The sequence below is a fragment of the Passer domesticus genome, chromosome 5 (genome assembly GCF_036417665.1).
Source record: "Passer domesticus isolate bPasDom1 chromosome 5, bPasDom1.hap1, whole genome shotgun sequence".
Taxonomy (NCBI): Eukaryota; Metazoa; Chordata; class Aves; order Passeriformes; family Passeridae; genus Passer; species Passer domesticus.
Window position 1 is genome coordinate 25,455,169 of NC_087478.1, and position 14,104 is coordinate 25,469,272.

The 14,104-nt window shown below is 37.4% G+C and overlaps 1 protein-coding gene across 5 annotated transcripts in view; it reads left to right on the plus strand.

Annotated features, from left to right (window-relative positions):
• DOCK4 (dedicator of cytokinesis 4) overlaps positions 1-14,104 on the plus strand; it is a 224,731-nt gene that overhangs the window by 118,390 nt on the left and 92,237 nt on the right. For all 5 annotated transcript variants that reach the window (XM_064422379.1, XM_064422377.1, XM_064422380.1 and 2 more), the window contains exon 13: positions 10,982-11,107. In XM_064422379.1, coding sequence (XP_064278449.1) covers positions 10,982-11,107 — 126 coding nt within the window. The remainder of the gene's footprint in view (positions 1-10,981; positions 11,108-14,104) is intronic.

Genomic DNA, 14,104 nt, shown 5'->3' on the forward strand with positions numbered 1-14,104 from the left:
GCACCGAGCAAGTGAAAGATAAACTATGGAAGGTTATTTATAGCACACACATGAAATTCATTCTCCTGTGACTCCTTAGCAGCCTGAAAAAGCACTTGCAAGGTTTTTTGCAATATGTTCAGATACTTCTGCTGACACCTCATGGAAAATATTGTTGTTACACTACTTTTTATTTTTCATTTGCTGTCTTTTTCTGTGATAGTGTTCTGTGTCTGGTTCTGAAGCCTCATTAGCTTTGGCTGCCACCTTATTGTTGTCAAAAAAGGATAACACCTTGCATTACAGGAGAGAGGAGTCTTTTCTCTCCCTTAGGAACTGTTGTAGGTATGAGCCAGATGTAGGAAAACTTGATTTTTTTGGTTTATATCACACTTGCCCTTTCCAAATCACCTTGAATACTTAGAAAAGACTTGGAAAGGAAGCATGGTAAAAACAACAGCAAAGGTGCTTCAAACTAGTGTCTGTTCTCTAAGCTTGTTCCCTGTTCGTATTCCTGTACAGTTTCTTTCAAGTCAGGAGATTTTGCATGCTTCAGTTCCCACAAATTATTGTGTCCCCCTGCTCAAATAGTTTATCAGATAGTTCATAATATTCTTCAAGAAAAAAAAAATGTCCAGTTTTTGTGGCAATGTAAAAAGGAACTCAAAATGTACTTTGAGTGTCTTGGATGTAAAATGCATAGTGACATACTATAGCATTTTATTTGCCACTCAATGCCCCACTGCCAAAAATTTACCTTTCCTACTTCAACTCATGACAGCTCTTATGTGCAGAATCCTCTTGCATCTTATTCTCAGCTTGTGTCTAAAAAGGATCAAATAAAGGCAAATGACTGTCATTTGTTTATAAAGCCCCAGAAGGAGCAGGACACAGATGTTCATCCCCTTTCCCCTTCTGAGGGGTGCAGGAATGGAAGGAAGGATGTACTCTCATGGCTAATTTAGTATCCTTTGCTGAAGTGGGAACTGGAATGTGTTTTTTCTATGAATTTCCAATCTAACAGAGTGGAGTAGCAGGTAGTGGATGCAATTCCCATTCCCCACTGGTCTTGGCAGCTGGTGTAAGGTCTCACGTTACTGGAAAACACCTGGTTGCCTGGTGTAAGAGATCAAACGAATATTGCAAAGGCCAAATTGTACAACCTTTGCTGCATTTAGTAGCTTTGTTATTTCTTACATAGGGTTTCTGGTATTTGTGGAATGTCATTATTACACAAACCAGATTTCAGTAATATCTGGAGCACAGCTAGCTGTAAAATCTATTTTTGTGTAATATTTTTTTCTTTGAATTAGAAGCTGGTTACTTTGTTTTAAAATGCAAAAAGCAGTGGAAAACCTAATATTCCTGCATAGATATCACACTTAATTGCATCAATTTTATGAGGAAAATAGCACATTTCTATTTTTGTATCTGTAGAATCAGAGATCTGATTTGGAAAAGGATTTTCAGTCAGTCTTGCATGTCCCAGATGAGCATGCTAATTGCTTGGCTTCTCCAACTTCCCTGCAGCAACTATTCAACTTTGTATATGATCTGAAAATATTCATGATACCATGGGGAAAGTGGAAGTGGCTCTAAAGCCTTCTGAGTAGTGCATAATTTTCTTAAGTGTGATCTATATGTCCTTCATGTCCTCTTACCGATCTCTCAGAGGAGAGATTTGAGTCTGGATCTCATGATATATGTGAATGTTCTCCCCAGTGAGTTACCTGATAAAAATCATATTTAAATGTCGATGAATGCACTACAAATTTCTTTTTCTTCACAGGCCTATGAAATGAAGACTGAATTAGTTACTTGTAAGGGGATGCAAGACATTGTTTTACTCTGTTTTTCCCTTTAGGCTCCTAATAAGTGTAAACTTTTCTGTAAATGCTGATTAGGATTTCCTTATAAAAAGTCTTGAAAAGTTGCATATGCCTCATGCAATAATTCTTGGAAGCTGAGGAAGGGATACATGTGCTTTTCAGTTGTGAGAGCAAAGGAAGTAAAAATCCTATCATGTCCTATAGAGATTAAATTACTGATGTTAGAAATTATAAGCACCTCTAGATGCTCTGTAGCTTTGAACTCCTGTGGAGTCCATGAAAATAAGTAATGTAGTGGGAAAGTCTTTCCCTGTGCCATTCTCTTGGAATGTTCTGATGAACTAGACAAGAGTGATGTAACACAATTGCATTTATACTGAGTGCAGCGTGGTTTATTCTGTGGTACCAATAACAAACTTACTTTGCAACTCCACTGGGAGAACTGCTAATTATACATTAACTTTAATTGATGGGAGTGCTTGAAAGTAGAATTCCTTGGTTGAAGCTTGGAGAACTTGAAGCCCATGTGTTAACAGATGTTTGCTGACACTACCACCATGAGGAAGGGCAATCTGTCATCTCAAGGAGGAAATTATTCATCAGATCATACAGTAAGTTAGGCTGGAAGAGTCCTCAGGAAGTTATGTGGTCCAACACCAGCGGAAAGAGGAACCCACCTCAAAGTCAGATCAAACTTTTTTGAAGTTCATTGAGGTTGCTCATTCAAAGGCAAATAATTTTAATTTTAATTCAACCAATCTAAAGTAAGTTTCATAGAACATCCTTCAGTTTAGGGAACTATTTTTATGTCATATGTGGAACTTTTTTCCACAGCATACCAGTCACTTGCCACTAAGTCTCAGTCTGGCTCAGTGGTCATATAGGGCTTGGACAGAAAAGACATGAGGTAGACCAGTCCACTGCATGAACTCCTCTGACAAGATGCAAGTTCTGGTATGACAATGGAGACAGTTGGTTACAAACAGTGATGTGTGCTTTGGAGCTTTCTCTGCTTACCTGCATTCAGCAGCCCGCTGGCACGCTGATGATACCATTTCTCCATGGTTACTGTCAAACAATGAGACATTTAAGGGAACAAATACTTTGTCTGTTTCATTTCCTCTTTCACAAAAATTAAGCTTTGGCTTGCAAATTCCTTGGTTTGAAGGAAGGAACAGGCAGGAAGCCTGTTTGAGTAATTTTTTACCTTGCAGGGAGAGACTGCAGAGGCCCCTTAATCAGGGAGCATCATTTATTCAGACTTGTGAAATGAAGAGCTACAGGAGATCAAATGCAGCAGGGAATTGTGAGCTCAGTATAAGTCTACAATAAAAAAAACCCAAAACCAATACATCTAAAACAATATTTTAAAATGTAAAATATATATATTAATATATATATTAAAATATACATTTAAAATATATTTTTATTTTACTAAAATATATATAGTATTAAAATAAAATACATATAAAATACAATAAATAAATTTTAAAATAAAGGAGTAGAGCTGTGGTAACTTGAAGTATTTTCTAGATACCAGAAGTAACGTGACTGTGTTTACGTGACACTACCCCAGCAGCTCACAGCATTGCCACACTCAGAGCTGTTGCAAGGAGAGCTTTTTCCTGTGAACCAGCACAAGAAATCTCAGATGGGAAACTAAATGTGCATTCCCTAGGAACAGCTATTGGTTTTAGCCAGAAAGAAAGCATAGGCTTACAGTGGAGAATTCACTGGAGCAATGACTGGGGAGCAATGAGGAGGAATGATAGCAGTAGAGTGATAACATGAACTTCACTGAGAAGATAAAACAGAATGAAGTACATAACTTTTTGGTAACTCCTGGGCATATAATTAATCACAGAAAAGATTTCTGATGTTTGTATTTTATCAACAAGGTTCTCAGGTGTCAGTATTGCTTTGAAATGTATTTTTTTATCTTCACATCACTAACATTTAAACAGCAAGTGCATTTGCTTAGTTACTCTAGTTCTAGAACAATTTATAAGTCTGTCATTTTTAATCTTTGTTTTGTGACAAGGAGATTATGTGTATTCCAGTTTGATGTGTTTAAGAATTAGTTGTCACTGAAGGCTGCTGTTTGAAATACATTTAAACTAAGAATACTGCTCCTATGTGCTTCACTAAGTATACAATGAATTAAGGCTTTTTTTTTTTTGTTCTCAAAAAATGCTAAAGCCAAAAAATTACCCATATAAAAATTTTTGGGCATAAAGTGTTGTTCCAAGATCATTTGGCCCTGAAGAGATAAGGGTGTAATAGAGTTAAATTCATGTTGTTCTCTTAAGTGTTGCTAAAAGACTTGTTTTCAGAGAAGAATGAAAAATGTCCCATTGTGGTACTGCCAGGGAGATCTTCTATTCAGTAGAAACCATGATTTTTTGTTCAAGTCAGTACTGCAATGATAGAATTATAGAATCATTTAGACTGAGAAAGGCCTTTAAGAATCTTGGAGTCCATTAACCCAGCACTGCCAAGTGGGTCTTTTAAATAACTCCAGGGATAGTGAGCCAAGCACTTCTCTGGGCAGCCTTTTCCAATGCAACTTGTCACTTGAGAGTAGAGGTGGACCCCACCTCACTGCAGCCTCCGTTCTGGTGGCTGTAGAGAGGGATGAGGTCTCCCTCAGCTTCCTTTCCTCCAGATTAAAGAACCCCAGCTCCCCCAGCTGCTTCTCATAAAAACTTTGCTCAAGACCCTTCACCCACTCTGGACACGCTTCAGCACCTCAGTTTCCTTCCTGTGGTGAATACCTCAAACCTGAGCACAGGATTTGAGGTGTGGCCTCACCAATGCTGAGGACAGGGGAACAGACACTGCCCTGGTCCTGCTGGACACACTGTTGCTGTATGTGATTCAAGTGACACTCAATTTAAACCCACAAATTCCTAGCTAAGGCTCATAATAACAATAGCTGGTTCATATTTCTATCTTGGAGTTGTATTATGTTTTTATAAGCCTTTTCCAAAAATTTTTTCTACTCGTTGGATAGTGTTGACTTCCTTCATTTCATCTACTAAAAGAATACAAAATCTTAACACTATTTAAAATAATTAATATAGAACACATACACATGATTTTAACTTCTTCAAAGAATATATTTATAAGTTCTTTATAATTGTTACCTAGGTTCTTATGTCGGTGGGGATTTGATTTTTAACATTTTGTTCAGGTACCTGTTGAACATCTGTTTCCTTTGAAATAAGACCCATAATTGGAATGCAAATAGCTAAATTTCTAATACAATTCGGTTTGCATGAAGAACTACACTTCATGAAGGAGAAAACAAGTGTTTCCTTGGAACCTTTTGTCTGTTATCTGCATTAGAAGCAATATAAACCACTTGTAATTGCAGAATTGTGTACTTTGCACACTCCACAATATTCTTGCTAACCATCTAGTTTGTAAAAATGTAATTTAAAAAAGTTTTGTGCAAGATGGTTCACCTTTGCAGTATAACACTGTACTGGGCAAATGGGTGCTGGCATGCCCAGTGACTTGTTAATAGAAAAGGGTAGCAGTGGGCTTGCTAAAGCAAGAACTGCAGACAATATTTCTGAAATTTTTATTTTCTTTATATGGCAGTTAGACTAGATGCTTATAATAATAACTTAGCCTTTCTATCATCTACCATGTAAAGAAATTCCAAGCCAATTTTCCTGTGACAGCTAAATCTCATTTGCATTTAAGTGTTTCTGTTCCATTTGGGGAAGAAAAACATCCCTACTTTATACACTTGAGGGCATTTCTGACAAAAGTCTTGACAAAAGAGCTCCAAGAAATCTGTCAAAGTGTTGAAATGGCATTCAAGCATTCTTTTTTTAGTGAGCTAAACCCCAGAATTTAAAGCTGAGGGAAAGAGGAGTTCAGAGTTGTATTTGATAATTCAAATTAATCAGAATGAAGTCTTCAAAAAGGCAATCAAGGACTGAATCTAGCTCTACTTTTTTATCTCTCTATTCCCACATTGTAATTGGTGGGATTTTCTGTGTAGAGTTTTCTGTGGCCAAGATTTATACAACCATTTGTCCCAGATCACATTATATCAGTAAACTATTTGTTTGTGCAAACCTACTGGTTTTACCTTTTTACCTTCGCACTTAAAACACTACTGGAAACAGAAACTGTAGCAGGCACAGGGCCTGCATGGCCTCCTTGGCGGTCAGAGGCCTGAGCTAGGAAATACCAAAGTCAGCATGACTAAGGCTTTAGAAGCCCCTCTCTTCCGCCTTTTGGACACTGTTTATCTCCCTGTATATCCATAGGTCACTTTCCCCTGACCCTTACTATTGGACAGTTTTCAATACCCCTGTAAGGTATAAAAACCCCTAACCCTGCCCGGCTCGAGAGAGGAGAGCTGTCACTGGACCCTTCGCGGAGACCCCAATAAAGAACCCTGCGGAACCCACACAGCGCTGCTCCCTCTCTCTCTGCGTCTGCTGCTGCGGCGATACCTAGGGCGACAGCACCAGCCAAGCTAAAAGAGCTGAAATCACTAAAGAGCTGAGCTGCAAATCACTATAGCTTGCCTGGGTTGCCTGAGCCCTCCGCTGAGCTATCCTGGCCCTCCGCTGAGCTATCCTGGCCGCCGGCATTCCCCGCTGGGCTTCTGCCCTGAGGGTAATACCCAGCCATAGGAAACACCTGTAAGCTCTCAAAAAGTTAGGCAGCTTTATTTGGACAGATGCCTTATTTTATTACTTTCCTTAAAATACAAACATTGCTGAATAACATTCTGTATCAGTTTTCTGAGCAGCTGCTAGGCATTTTCTTCTTAATATGATCTTGGATTCTCTGCTGCCAGTTGATGGAAGCTGACTGTAAATTATTTCCCCTGCCCCCAGAAGCTCAAATGCAAATAAAGGGTCTATAAGCATAATGAACAGATGCCTTTTCTTATAACTAAGTGCAGAAATCAATAATGCAGATTAATCAAAAGCTGTTTGAAGGTAAAATGACAAATCTAACAAAAATCTGGGATGCTTATTCAGCAGATTGTCAATTTTCTGCATTGTCTTTCATCTGAATAATAAAAATAATCTGTCTTGTGTTGAAACTTAGTACAAGTTAATAGTAAGAAATGTCATGTGCTTGTGAAAGAAATAAAAGCATATCTATTTGCAGTTCCTTACAGATTATTGTTGGAGTGGTTTCAAAACTGGGGTAAATAAAGAATAATAGCTAACACAAGAGGTTTTAATTATCACTGGGAAGGCAATTGAAGCTTTTTTCTGAGGGGACAAAGCTAGACTACATACCTTATTAAAAAAATGTGCACAGTCCTTCAGAGACTGGATAATCATTTTTGTTGTTATGTTTTAGCTCCTAATGTTCTAGAAATGGAAAATGTATAGTTATGAAGTTTTTGATGGCTCCCAGGTGTAATAAATGGTGTAGTGGTCCTATCAACCACAGTCAGATGGAGTGTATGGTGACATGCTGCAGATCTCTATTTTGCTTTGTCTGAGAACAGCTGTCCCATCACAAAATGCTCTATTTTTTTTTTTAACTAATAATTTTGCTGTGTGCAGTCCCCCAGCTGTTGGCAAGGATGCAACCCACTAGATCAGGTTGCCCAGAGCCCAATTTAACCTGGATTAGAACACTTCCAGGAATGGCACATCCACAATTTCTCTAGGCATCTTTTTTCAGTGACTCACCACCCTCACCATAAGGAATTTCTTCCTAACATTTAGCCTAAAGCACCTCTCTTTTAGTTTAAGGGTGATGTGTTTCAACTTGTGAATTCCTCTTCAATCTACTTTGTTTTGCAATGTGCCTGAGGGAGTCCCTCTTAAGCTGAATCTGCACCCTTCTGAAAATCTGAATGGGATGTGTCAGTGTGTTTTAAATTACTTTACTTAGTGCTTCTTGATATTTGGGTAGCTCAGTTAATAATAAGCATACAAACTCTAGGCCCTTGCAAAATGTGAATTATTCCGTATTTTTTAAAGTAGCTCTTCCCAATGATTTTTGTTACATTTGCGTGGTTCCTCAGTCATGATGGGTGTCTACTTTATTTAGCAAGTGTATGGCATTTTTATAAACCCATGGATATGGGATTGGTGCAGCTTGCAACTGGCCACGGGCTTTGTGTTTAGCTGACAACAAGGTCCTCTTTACCTATCTGGCTTTGGCTGGCTGGCCTTGTCTTACCCTGCATTGTTCTGACAGGAGATTTGTTCTGACTTGTAAAAGCATATATCTAATGACAAAGTAATAAATTTTATCTGCCTTATTATAGCTTTTGCTTAGTTTTGTGCAGTCGTGTGTGGTGTATGTATGCTTTGTATTTAACAAATAGCTATGACGTAGTTCCTCAGTGCAGAGTTAACTAGCTATAGCCTTAGACTAAAATGGAACACAGAAGAGTAAAGACATGTGACCATAACACACTTTGAAAGTACTGGCATAGGATGATATTAGAGGCCTATGAACAGCTCACCAGTGGCCAGTTATTGGTCATCAAATAGTGTGAGCTGGAGAGCAGAGTGAAACCAGTTCCAGGGGAAACCCTTTGATATCCAGTACGTTCCTTTTGCCCATCTCAACATCCCAAATGTAACAACTCGTGAGGAATTCAGGCAACCTGTTCTGTAGCATGGGTATAACACCTCTGTTTGCCTCTTATGATTTTATGTCCTTAGTGGAGGGTAGCCTGGGTGTCTTGCAAAATCAGTGGAGCTTTGACAGAGCAATCTGAATGCTTACCTGGAAATTGTGGTTTTTCACTGATCCCAGCTTTAGTATTGCACTGGAATTATCACTTCTACTTCTTGTCAATTCCTTTTTGTTTGACACTGAAGCTGAGTCTTCAGTGGCAAGACTGTTAACTTGAAGGCTTGATTTTTGGAGGTCCTTCGGATTTCCTTCTCTGTGCATCCTTGCTTTGTTTCCATTCTGGTTGACTTTCACTCTTTCCTATGTACTGGTCTCTTTACACCATATAACATTTTTAAGTAACTTTGCTATCTGTAATCCAGTGTTCTTCATTTTTCTGAAAAGCTGAGGAATGCATGCCATTTATATTCCAAAGATGCATTTAAACTATAGGTTAAATGACTAACCTGTGTTTCAGGTATGTTCACTGAGATTTCTTTATGCTTTTGGACGTATAAGGAGGACTGCTCATTTTCTAACAATGAATGCCATGAAATACAGACCTCCATATCTTTCTTACCTTGTATGAGCAAGTACTTCAAATCCTTGACAGATAGTTGTTTTTTTTTTTTTTCAAGTTAAAACTGTTTGGCCATTGATGAGGTTTTTTTGACATCTGATTTTAAAGTTAAATAAAATTCTTCAAGGGAGTCTGTGAAATTTGTACTGAAAGAAAATGGAATTTGGAGTCCTCAACCTTTGTTTAGAAAACACAATAACTTTACACCAGGTGGTGTGCAATATCTGATTAATGCTGTTGTGGTTGATGTGATCTGTAACAATAGCAAATGGGTTTTTCAGGTTTCCAAGGAAACAGTGCAATGGGGGCATTTGAGGGCATGATTATACATGCCTATGTATAACAATTTCTTAAAATATAAAAGCAGCAAGATTGGGGGTGGGCTAAATATCCATATTTATCAGGGAGCTATACCCAGCCTAGCTCTTCCCATACAGCAATGAAAAACCTTTCACCTGCTCTAACAGAGCCTAAATTTTGCCTGTATGGCTTTGTGCCCAGCTTCTGTACTGTCAGCTAGCCATGGTGTGGTTTGTTTCCTCACCTGCCCAAATAATGATTGTCACTTCTTCCTAAAGGTCATAGAACAAATTCCCCTACAAAATAATTAATATCTATGGCATTAAATACAGTCCTTAAAATAGAAAATACTTCACTGAATACTTTTCCTTATAAGATTTGTTTATGTACCCAGTTGGAGATGTGTAGGCGAGCTCTTTTTCATGAGAAGGAAAGTTTGGTCAGAGTATCACATTCTCTGGAGCTGCCAAAATAAGAAAATGTAAGTGTAGGTAAGGGGAAAAATATAAAAGTTGTCATGGTAATTATATATCTGATCTGCAGGAGCCTGGACTGGCAGTACATAGTACAGAGTTTTGAGTCCTGATTTTAGGAACTGCCAGACTTCAAGTAAATTTATTTAGTTGAACAATAATATGGTTGTAGGGAAAATTTCTTTCAAAGCCAAAAGGACTGATGACCTTGTTGTTCAGTCTGTGTTGTGCATTTTATTTGCTCCAGTTTAATCTCAAGTTCATTATGACTCTTCTTCTGAGTTGTCTATTTATCTCCAGTTGTTGAGTGTACACAAAGAGTTTGCTTTTATCTTCTCCTTGATCTGCATGTTGACACAGGATATGCTGTAGTAACGCTGAAGGTCAGGGAAGATTAATCTTTATAAGCTGTGTCATTCTGACACTTGCCTCAGGGATTATATTTGAAATAACCAAAAGGCATGCCTGTTGCTTTTGTTAATCTCAACTGTAATGAAGTATGCTCTTTGCAATTTATTTGTATACTGCAGATATAGTAGAAGAATTTATCCTTCCTTGGTTGTAGAGGAAGAAAAACTGGAAAATTATTATATGGCCACCCTTGCATTTTGCATGTCTTCATACAAACATAAGAAAGACTGTGACTGATTATATCTGATTAAATGTTGAACAAAAATTGTAATTTCAGTCATTATGAAATTACTGTTCCTAAGGATACTGATTATGCTATATTAGCTTACTAGAATTTTTTTCTTCAGATTGTGGATAGCTCAGGACAATGCATGTGCACTTTTTCTTGCATGTCAATAGAGGCAGAATTGTGTTGAAGGAAGTGAAAAATTAAAATGGTAGCAAATACTCTGATTGAAATTTCTCCAGATTGACCTCTTTCCAGTTATCTTTTTAGTTAAAACATTAGTCTATCCCTACTGATATAATTTTCATTCATATCATTATGGTTCAGTTACACATCAGTAATAACTTGCTAATGTTTTCATAGGTAGTGGTTTTCAAGTCTTTACTGGTTTTTTGATATTGATACCCTTCACAAATACACTTCAGAATTGAAGGGGGTTGGCTTCCTCTGAATTTCCTGTTCTCAAGAATGCATATATACTTGCAAATATATAACACTTTTAAGAAGTACTGACAATAATCTTGAATGTGTGATTTTTCATTGTTTTTCTCTTCATTTTCAGGCCTGGCAGTTTCTCTTCAGTTGCTTCATGGAGACATTGAACAAATTAGGAGGGAGTATACATCCAGATTTACCCATGGAGTATCCATAACAAGGAAACTAGGTTTTTCCAATATTATAATGCCTGGTAAGTTAAAGAGAAAACTATCCCAATAAGCAGTAAAAGAAAGAACTTATGAGAAATTATGTGATTTTCAAATGAATGCTGTATTCTGAAACTTCTTAAACAGTACCCAAGATTTTTATGCTACCATTTTTTCATAAAGAGAGAAGAAAACTGTGTCTCAGTGGTCCCATTATATTAAGTTGTACAGTTGCTATGCCAGTGTCAAAAAAGATTATGGCTATAGCAGCCTTTTTTGGGAGATGGAACCTCACTTTATAGAAGTGAAGGTGACTGAATGCAAGACTACTGAGCTCTATGCAGGTAAAAAGATAACCAGCAGAACATTTTGTTCATAGGAGCTGGTAGCATTTTGAATAAAGACAGAATTTCACTGGTACTGTACAGCTTCTGCTTTCATGGGGTTTGTGTCTCCAATACTGGAAATGGCTGGAAATGGATTATAATATAGAGACTTCATTTTGTGTATATTATATGACAAAATAGGCAAATACTTAAATCAATGCTATGGAAGGTGGAAAGATTGTGTCTGTGTAATTGTGAAGAAGCAAATATGGGGGGAAGATGGTAGAACAATTTATAAGTACATCCCTGAAATGAAATTTTGTAAAAGTTCAGTGGGTTGGTGAAAGTTAGGAAGCAAATGTCTCTTTAAAGGAAAAGCATACTTTCAAGCAGATCAGTTTGGCATTATTGTGGTGTTATGTTGTTGCTGAGAAATGTTGCAGGGAGGAGCTCACATCTTAGTTACAGCTGAGTCCACGCATACAGTCTTGACTTTCTCAAACGTAAATCATCCTCATGACTTTCAGATTTTTAATAGGGACTATCTTCTTCGTATAAAAATCTGTCTTTGCATTCCTGTGGACCTAAATCAGAAGTAAACCAGGGTTCTGAGGCAAGAATAAATAAACTTTCATACTTCACTAATAGGGGAAGTCTTAAATAGGCATTTGAAACTCAGTAATGAGGATCAGCTTTAGCTGTGGGCATGTATTTCTCTTGAACTTCTGCCTGAAACTTGACATCTGAGAATTCACTCTTGTGTGCTTACTGCCAATTAAACATCTGTCCTTCTGCATCCTTGATCAGCACTACTGGTCACTTAAAACATGCACATAACGCGAGTTAATAAAACAGTTTCAGCACTACAATGAAAATAGTATGACTGCAGCATTTAGGATAATGAAATGCATGAGTCAGGTGCTATTTAAATTGAAGTTAGTTTATATATATATGCCTAATGGAAGCAATTCAATTGAAATTTTATGGCTTATTAGCTAGGCTTTATTTGTTGTCTTACTGTTGGATTTGAAATTTGAATAAAATGAGTGTTGTAGCTAGTCTGGCAGATAGCAGTGGAAGCAGTTTTACTGAGCACACTGTAACTCCCATTAGGAATAATTTCCCCAGTTATCTGTGATTTAGTGACCTGCTGCTCTGTGTTATCACATTTGCTAAGTTCTATAAATAGATCTCTTTTCCCTTCATTTTCCACTTGAGAAATAATGTGATGTACTAAACTGCAAGAAACATGTTATAGCAGAGTACAGTGTAATCAGCTTCTGGAGGGGTTTCTTGACTCAGTTTCAAAGGATTATGCAGGTTCACTTTGTCACTCTTTTAGTTTAAAAAATAATATATGGGTTCTGGTATACTGCTTTCTCAGTCCAATTGTATGCATGCATGAGTTTAAATAATGTACAACTTCTGTGTTTACTGGCATAGAAGGGATTTCTCCTAAAGAGAAATAATCATCTCAGTCTTGCAATGATGACTTTCAAGGACTAACCAGAGCAGTATGCCCTAGGCCCTGAAATGCCCTCAGCAACCTAGCTTTTGAAATGCTTTTTTAATTTAAAGTTCCCCTTTCATTCTATTTATCTTCTAGTGTTTTTTTTCCCCACAGATAAATTAGAGAACTTCATCTTTTGCCACTAGAAATGGTCATTAATTAGATCTTATTTTATATTTTTGTTGAAAGGGTGTTGCTGTGGCTAATTAGCACTTAGGTTAGTGTTGTGAATAAGACTCTCTTGAATTATTCAGTAAGAAATGCTTCATGCTGCTAAACTGCAGTGTCTCTCTTAGAAATGCCATATTTTAAGTCTCTCTCCTATTCTGGTATATTTAAACTCTCTCTGACCCTCCTTTTATGTCATACCAATCCTTTTCTCTGAGGAGGTTTTGCTGTGAAAAGTAACTGGGATCAGCATACGTGCCAAACCAGAACTGACAATAATAGTGCATGTTTTTATAGAGTAATGCTTTTTGTGTCACTGCAGCTTGACAGGCTGAAGCCACAAAATGCATTATCCAGGACCCTTGGAATTTCTCAATGAAGAAGTCCAAGTGTTTTAGGAAATGAAGTAGATTGATGGAAAAAAGTAGATGGCTGTGATTCAAAAAGGCTGTGAAATAGGTAACTCACTTTCTTCTAGCCAACAAAAGAAGGGCAGGCAGTGAATGCGTCAACTTGTGAAGATAATCAATGTGCATTTTCTAGGTTTGACCAGGATTTCAGAGCAGACTCCATGCAAGCATTGGTAAATTCCATTCCAGCATTCTAGTGTGGTTGTCTGCAGGTATACAGCCAATATTCTCAGGAAGCTTGGTACAACTTGAAGGACATCTGTGCTTGTGCACTGAGTTGCTGTGTTCACCATTTCCTGACAACTACATCATTACTTAGTATATAAAATTCAGCATTTGAGATTTACAAACATAGTATACTTTGGAGGAGCACTCTAAGTAAAATTTACATATGTAATAGATAATGAAATGTGAAAGACCTTTTTCTGTGTATACTTTTACCAGCTTTTTTGCTATTTTATGTAGCTCAGTATTATGTAATCTCTTTCCAAATTTGACTTAGAGCACCTGTATCAGTGCATGCCTTCAATGCTCTTCATGCTCATGTTTATACACATGAATGTACATGTTCTTTGGCACCATTGTGGAAAATATCTAATTCTTTAAATAAGCCTGATCACTAATATG